At 32.9% G+C, this 8,627-nt stretch overlaps 1 protein-coding gene across 1 annotated transcript in view; it reads left to right on the top strand.

Moving 5' to 3' along the window:
* Positions 1-8,619, top strand: part of VGAT (vesicular GABA transporter) — a 24,148-nt gene extending 15,529 nt beyond the window's left edge. Inside the window, exons 2-5 of the mRNA XM_014423485.2 lie at positions 2,205-2,388; positions 2,457-2,560; positions 2,638-2,734; positions 4,658-8,619. Of these exons, the coding sequence (XP_014278971.1) occupies positions 2,205-2,388; positions 2,457-2,560; positions 2,638-2,734; positions 4,658-5,736 (1,464 nt within the window). The 3' untranslated portion in view covers positions 5,737-8,619. The remainder of the gene's footprint in view (positions 1-2,204; positions 2,389-2,456; positions 2,561-2,637; positions 2,735-4,657) is intronic.
* The last annotated feature ends 8 nt before the right edge of the window (positions 8,620-8,627 follow it).

The following is an 8,627-nucleotide window of genomic DNA, read 5'->3' as shown; positions in this document are numbered from 1 at the left end:
GAGTTGTCTGGATGACTTCGGTGTTCCGCTGAAGGTATAGTCGAAGTTGGTTTGTTTCGAAGCATGTCCTGTATCAGTTGTCGACATGTAAGGCCAGTTGGCGGAATACTTATCTGAACTGAAGCATCGCTGTGGCTGTTGGATGCTTGAGTGAGCGGGCAGTCAGCGGAATGCTTGTGTGATTTGAAGCATTATTGCTTCTGTTGTGACCTGTGTATAGCAAACTGGTGGAATATCTCAATGATGGGCTCTTGAAGCTCACACCAGTTTTAGAGATCCGCATTAAATATTATTTTGCCTTCGTCAGCTAGGATTGAGGTCCAGTGAAGAGATTCATGGATGTTTATATCTATATCTCAGGTGACTTCATCGTGGGTATTGTTTCTTCCACGTTCGTCCAAGTCCGAGGGAGTTCTGCGCCGTCCTGTGCGGACTGGTATATGGGGCAATGGAGGTTCCTGTCTCCATGAGAATAGGATGTTCTGTGGTTTTGTTCTTGACGACTAAGACGGTGGTAGTGGTAGAGTGAATATTTAGTGGATCAGTTTTGCGTCTTACCCTTGAATTGAGCTCGTCTCGGTTGATGTTTAGCCCTCTGCAATATGAAGTGTGCCTTTTATTTTTTAAGTAGAAGGCTATGCAAATGGCTTATCTTTAATTTAGTTTGTCCATCTAGTAGTTACAGTAAAGACCGAGAGATAGTGGTCTTGCTAAAATATAATTCATTTTCTAATCTTATCCAACGTACCTAACTAAAACATTTCAAACAGGATAGGGTACTAATTATACGGATTCTGCTAGTAAATCTGACAAACTTTAAAGAAAGTTTTATGCTCTTTGAATTTTTATATAGTGAGTATCGCCCAGAAATGTATAAATTATGAGTTATCCGAAGAGAACACTATATTTTGCCAAGTACACAATTTTTTTCAATCTTAAACTTGCTGTAGCTCTTTACCTATTTTTCGTAAATTCAGTACTATGAATAAAATTGATTTTATTTGGCAATTATTGCGTAATATCTCGGAGCATGACAGGAAATTTGGTTTAAATACTCCTAATTAAGTTTAAGCATCCCAAAAAATATATAGAAACACAAAAAATCCTATTACTTGAATTTTTTCCACATGAAATTTCCATTTGACCGGACCAATTTGTGTGCACTACAAGGGAAGACATCGTTGAATGACACGTCAAATTTTGCAATTAAAATTACTTATAAAAACAATTAACATGAAAACTACGGCTTTCATGGATTCAGATGAGCGCTATATAGAAATTAAAACGATTTCTACCAGTAAGTCCTTTCGTTAATTGAGTCGCCTGCTCCAAGTCTATAAGGTCGGACTAGCTGAACAGGAAGTGAATTGACAGGAGGACCAGACATGGTGGAACCTACTAACCACATTCGATCGGGAAGTTCTAGGTGTGTCCGCCTCAGATCCTCGCACGATGGTAACTGTCTGCAGGGTCTCAGGTAACCACAAGCCTACAGTCTTGTAAGAGGATTAACACCGCATATAAGTATTTGTCCTTGGTATACAGTATACTGTGGGTATCGTTTCCAAACTTTGTGGGGGGAGGGAGTGAGGGAGAGGGTAGAAATTCGTCTGAAGGATATTCGCCCTAGGATACGCATACAAGAAATGTAAGACTCAAAGGAGATATCAGAAATAACAGAATATTTTAAAATTCCGAAATAGCAGTAAAGAATTCCGATTCACTTGTGGATTGTGCTAGATCAACAGTCTCCTTCGAAGTTAACTCATTTCGAATTAATTGTACAGTTAAATTTCTCTGTAGTAAACCTAGTTGTGGTGATAAAACCGAAACTAGCTTTAGGTGCATTAGAGAATCTCTTTTGTAGTTTTTTGTTGGAGTTTTCACCAATTTATGGACTAGCTTTAAAAAAATCATGACCTCATCTATAACATTATACATGTAAGCATTTATATAAGATAAGTAAGCCTTTACTTACCTCATGTTTTTTCACCTCTAGGTTTTTATCATATTGTACTATTAAAAATACTTCAGGGATGTCAACAAAGTTTCTGAATCTTTAAAACATTCGTTTCATAAATGTTAAGCCTTACCTAAGTGTGAAACAACTATGGTGCCAGTGTGGCCTGTGGTCTAAAACTTAGAGATTACATTATGACAAACCTCAATTTAGTTTAAAATGTATTTTTTAAACTTCATTCTAGATGACGCAGTTCTATGGGTTCACTTTCCCACCGCTCTCAGCAGCCATTAATGTGGCACTAGCCACTGTAAGGTCCGCAATACCGGACGCAGGACAATGTGCCGAGTTGTTCCGCAAATTTCGAGGACAAGAGGAAGCTCCATTAAAACCAAGAGATACTGAAATGGACGACTATGGAACTGAAGGTATAGATTCATAGTTAAGTAATTTAAGTTTGTTCAATATTATGTCATTACAATTTATACTATTATAGGTCAGAGATCACGGGAAGATTCGTGGGGAGAGCTCGGGATTGAAGGTTCAAAACACAAAATCAATGAATGGCAGGCAGCTTGGAACGTTACAAATGCCATTCAAGTGAGTGATATGTACATAAATTACAAATAAACAAAAATATATTTTCAGATTTTTCTGCATACCTTGATTCGTTTCAGGGCATGTTTATCGTATCTCTTCCATTTGCTGTACTACGTGGTGGTTATTGGGCCATCGCCGCTATGATTGGTATCGCTCACATTTGCTGCTATACAGGTATAATTTATTGATTTAATAATTATTTTAATGACTCAAAACAAAAAATTAATAAACTCTAATTAAATTGTGCAAGCTGTAGCCAAATCGACTCTCAAATCAATATTTAACTGTTAACTATTATAAGATTAAGATATCTAACTTCACTAATAATAATTTATTGGTTTAAGTTTTAAGATATAGCTTAGTAAGAGAAAACTTTCATTTTGAAGCTACGTAATTGATAGATGAAATAAGTCAGATTTAGAATAGGACTCGAATGTTTTACCTTAGCATTCTAAAAATGTTTATATTACTTTTATATTCTAAAACAAGTATATACAAGTTGTTTCATGTTGGCTTAGGTTTTTAGTAAATGTTTTTAATTACAGCGCCTCTTGTGCAACGAATCGTATAATACATCAAATAATCCAAAATTAAAATTTTTATTTCAAAACCATAAACATTGATATCAAATACAAGAGTAGAAAAATGGTCCAAGAGGCATCAAGGGAGTAAGAAAAATGTTTAGATTTTTAGGTTAAGTTCGAAAGGAAACTATCATGATATAGAAAAGAGGGAGAAATTTAATGACTGGGATATAAAGGTGGTCAACTACTTTGCAGTAATAATTGTATAAAACGATCAAATGAATATCATGAATATCATGAATATTAAAATCTGTATTGCGCTTGATTTGGATGAGGTTTATGAGATATTTGGGTTGAGAATTTTCCCTAGTTTTTTGTTGAAACACCGTAGAGTCCGTGGAGCTTGTTGGTTTAAGGTAGGGGAGGAAAGAAATGCACCATAAAGGTTTTCTGGGGCTTTAGTGAAACTCTGAGTTCAATTTGAGCAGACAATTATTAGTTCGGGAGTGTAAAATGAGGGCTGCAAACAGTCCTCTACCTTCAGGTGGTGCGACCCGTGCAACGTAATAATTGGTGGCTAAAATAAGCAGTCCCTACCTGAATGGGTGAGGCACAATCTCCCACTAAGCCAAGAACTGACACAAACCTAATCCAACTGGTGGAGCTGAAGTATACCATTAGGAGCCGGGTCGGATTAGGGAGTATGTGGTCCTAATTCAGGCTACAACTCCAACGACAATGGCAGTAGGGGAATTATCTGCGGGTAAAACATGAAGATATCTAGTATGAATTTCATACATTGAAGAATCCTTTTTGAAAAATAGGTCTCCCCGACTGGAAAGCAAATAAACTAGGTGATGATCAATGTTAAACCAGAACCAAATTTCTCATAACTTTATAACAGCAGATTTTTTCAGTGATCACGAAATCTTTAGGATGAATTGTATACCACCAAGTAAGGCGGTATCAATCATAACTTTGATCTCTCCCAAAATATATATATATATATATTCTATGAAAATCGAAGAAAATTAAGTTCCTGTCTTCCAAATTAAGTCCATCATTAGCCGGGTTTCATTGATACTTGTTTGTCTGATCTTGTTGCATTCTTTGGACCTGTCTAGTTCACCATAACTAACACACATTGATAATGGTTACAGCAGCGGTTTGTATGGTCCTGGATAGAATTTGTCCACGGATATTCTGATGCATAACATTGTAAATTTCTCTGATACCTAGCGATTGGTCAAGATTAACAAAGTATAAGAACTAAACTATTTTATTCGTTACCCCTGGCTGATCTCTTGAAAGAAAAGAATTTAAAGGGTTACCAGTAATTTGATAGGCCTTATATTATATTAATAATGGGTTCTACCTGAAAATGCAAAATTATATTTTAGTTTTTAAATTTGTTAACTTATAGAAATTGATTTTCTGGTGTATATGATTCGTAAAAAATAGTTGGAGTCTTATTATACCTATGCAATAATGACGTAAATGATTTTAGAATTTACATAGTTACAATTTTACCAATGCCATTATTTCAAAGTTTTTATTATTTTTTTATTCACAGGAAAAATCCTTGTAGAATGCCTCTACGAAGTGGACTCTTCTGGCGTCCGAGTTCGAACCAGAGATTCTTATGTATCTGTCGCAAAAGATTGTTTTGGCGCACGCTATGGTCCTATTCTCGTCAACTCTGCCCAACTGATAGAGCTCCTAATGACTTGTATACTTTACGTAGTTGTATGTGGAGACCTCATGGTAGGAACATTTCCTGACTTCATTGATACCAGAAGCTGGATGTTACTCACTGGCATCTTCCTTATACCTTTATCGTTCTTAAAATCTCTCCATCATGTCAGTACCTTAAGTTTCTGGTGTACTATGTCCCATTTAGTAATCAATGCTGTCATTTTCGCATTTTGTCTTCTGTATCTTCCTGATTGGGGTTGGTCGAAAGTTAAGATATCTTTAGACTTTGAGAACTTTCCAATAAGCCTGGGAGTCATAGTATTTTCCTATACATCACAAATATTTCTGCCTACCCTTGAAGGTAACCTCATAGATAGATCCAAGTTTAATTGGATGTTGGACATGTCTCATATAGCAGCTGCAATATTTAAGTCACTTTTTGGGTATGTGTGTTTTCTTACGTTCCAAAATGATACTCAACAAGTTATAACTAACAACCTTCACCCTCAAGGTTTCAAAGGTCTTGTAAATGTTTTTCTTGTCCTAAAAGCACTTTTGTCTTATCCTCTGCCATATTATGCGGCTTGTGAACTATTAGAAAAATGGTTTTTCCATCCTCCTGAAACTGTATTTCCAACCATATGGCATCTTGATGGGAATCTAAAAGTTTGGGGTTTAGCCTTTAGGCTTGTAGTGGTGATGCTGACTGTTTTGATGGCTGTCACCATTCCCCATTTTGCCATCCTGATGGGCTTTATTGGATCATTTACTGGGACAATGCTTAGTTTTGTTTGGCCCTGCTATTTCTACCTCAAACTAAAAGGGGGAACTCTTGAAGTAACCACTGTGGCCTATAACTGTTTTATAATATTTTTAGGCTTCCTTTTTGCAACAATAGGAATATATGATAGTGGTTCAGCATTGATCAAAGCATTTCAAATTGGATTGTCTTTTTAAAGTGGCTGAATATTTCTTAATGGTATATTTGAATGGCACTCTACTACTAAACAGGCATTTGAATTCTAGATTATTCATCTAGTTTAGAAAATTTCCACATATTTGAGCAATATTTTGAAATGATGATGCTGAATTTCTCCATTCCATCATATTACTAAAGCATTACATAAACTCAATTGGGCTCCATTCGTAATTTACTCGATAGGTTAAATGCCAGTAACATATTCACCTGCATTAAAACAATATAAGTGCATCAAAACATTTATAGAGTTTGTGGGAATTGGCTAAACTTGACTAATGGTAAATAAAAACAAATTATACACTCTCAAACATAATTCATAATAAATATGCATTTGCAAGGTATAGCTACATATTTAAGTATGGAAAATACATTAGAAAATGATCAATTATTTATTGCACGAAATTGTGCCTTCAAACAATTGAAAGTCTTCCATTTAATCAAATGCTAATCCCTAAATTGAAACTGAGTCTTCCACAATGAAATCAATGTCTTCCAAAAACTAATTTTAAGGGTATATTAACAATAATTTATAATTAAAGAAAATATTAGTCAATAAGATATAAAAAAAAAAAGTCCTAAATAAGAAATGGCTAAAATTTATAAAAATAGCTCCTAACAAATTTTTTTTTGTGTGAAAGTAACATGTTCTTATGAAATGCTTAGAATCTTACTTATCAAATATAAACATGTATCTTTAAATATATTTCATAACAATACATTTATAAGTATATATTTGTATATGACAATATAAAGTGAAAGTTTTTCACAGGTAATTAATTCTTTTTAAAATGATTGTAATGTTATAGTTAAAGTTTTAAAAATTAATAAATTAAATATATAAACAAGAACAAACACACTGGAACAAGATGGTCTATGAATTCAGTCATTTTATTCTTTTATAATTACCTACTAGAAACTATTAAAATAAGAAAAATTTAATTTATGTAATAACAGAAATGTGTTATAAAAAACAGTAATAATAACTATTTGAGTCTGTAAACAATACAAATCACCATATTTTCACTATGTAATATTTAATTACAAATATATTTTTTTCATCACCTTCATTACTTTAAAATACAGCTTTCATAGGTTGAACTAGTGTAATTTTTACAAGTTTATTATTCCATGAAAATCATTGAATTATTAAAGTTAATAGTTTTATCAATATTTTATTCTAGTCCCTCAAAGATTATTTTTCTTTTATAAAATCATGAATATGAGTTTTTAGTGCTATTACCATTTTAATCATTAGGTAAGTATCAAAGAATTGTTTGGATTGTACTTTAGACTTTCTAAATCAATGAAATATATCATCGCACTACTCTGTTATTGTAGGTTGATTTTCATACTTGGTTTGTACAAGTGTTCAAAGGCTTATGTGATAACTTAATCTGATTCTACTATGATGCCTTAATTTGATAACTGTTTAATCATCATAATACTATTATAATATATGAATGGAATGTACTTGCTTTTAAATTTATTATTAAGAATAAATTAATATTTCCTGGGAAGTAGAAACATTGGTGGAGATTTAACAAGGATTTCTGATCCAAAGATCCTATAATGTCTGCACAGGAATATAATTTTTATAAAATAATCAAATTGTGGTTTATTAAATAGTACTCTGGTGTAACTGTTTTAAATATCTTCCAATGCAGATATTATATCTATGGCTAATTAAGTCTTTCATGTTCAACTACCCACAATTAGTGGAATGTTTCTTACCCCTATCAAATTAATTTACAGGTGATTTTAGTCCTATTGGAAATATTTATATTATTTTAAAATAGTTTTATTTCCAGTTGGTTTTATTTTAAATATGTATTAGGATACATTAATAAAAAATCGTTTCAATAAATTTATTTCATTCAATTGCTTGGTTAATCATTAATTCATCTGCCTAAGTTTTAGCCATATCTACTATGTTAAGTAAAAATGCTGTGGTACAAATATCACTATATAAACGTAATAGAATAAATTTATTATATGGATCTATATATTTTCCATTTATGTTATACAAATTTCAACTCGTAGATAATAGATTATTGGTATTTTAATAAACAAACTCACATTAGTAATGTACATAAACATTGCAAAATTTTAATTTCCATAAATGAGTGTTAATAAATGTCTATGTTTTTTATTCAGTATAATATTGTAATTCTACTGTTCAAGTTGACTTGATTTTAACATAATTTTTCTTATTTGAGTAATGGTTGGAAATTAATTGTTTACAAGCATACAAATGAAAAGCTTGACTAAATCATACTAGCATATTTTTGTCTCCTTAACCTTCCATAGTCAATTAATGTTAACAAATCATATTTTCATAATATACTTCATTTATATCTCAAGGATGACACAATATTCCATACAGAACTTGAGTATTTTCACTCTCTTAAACCTGGCTTTTAATATTAATTTTAACTACAATAATATAACCCCCCACATAGCTACTCCATTTGTTCAACATCTGATAATCCCCAAAGAGGATAACACTTTTTGTCATAGTTTTTGTTAAGCCCATAACCAGGTTCTTTTATAATGCCAATTTCCTTATTCAGTATAAACTGACAACCAACCACCGTGGTAATATCTTATCCCTAGTTTCCACTTCCAATACATATGCTATCCTCTCGCCCAAAAATCCTACTTATTGGGCTACATCCCTAAAAAAACGGCCGGATATCCTTGACATATTTATCACCTCCCAGATCTCCTCCTCTCAAACCATTGTTGAATCCCTGGATGACCTTTCATCAGATCATAGTCCAGTTCTCCTTTTTTTAAATTCAAGCTTCGTGCCTAAGCCCTCCACTCCTTCATTGATTACAGGAAGAGTTGACTGGGACGGATTTGGATA

This window comes from Halyomorpha halys, unplaced genomic scaffold (genome assembly GCF_000696795.3).
Source record: "Halyomorpha halys isolate HHAL.00 unplaced genomic scaffold, Hhal_1.1 Scaffold424.1, whole genome shotgun sequence".
Classification (NCBI taxonomy): Eukaryota; Metazoa; Arthropoda; class Insecta; order Hemiptera; family Pentatomidae; genus Halyomorpha; species Halyomorpha halys.
This window is presented reverse-complemented; position numbering and strand designations above follow the sequence as displayed.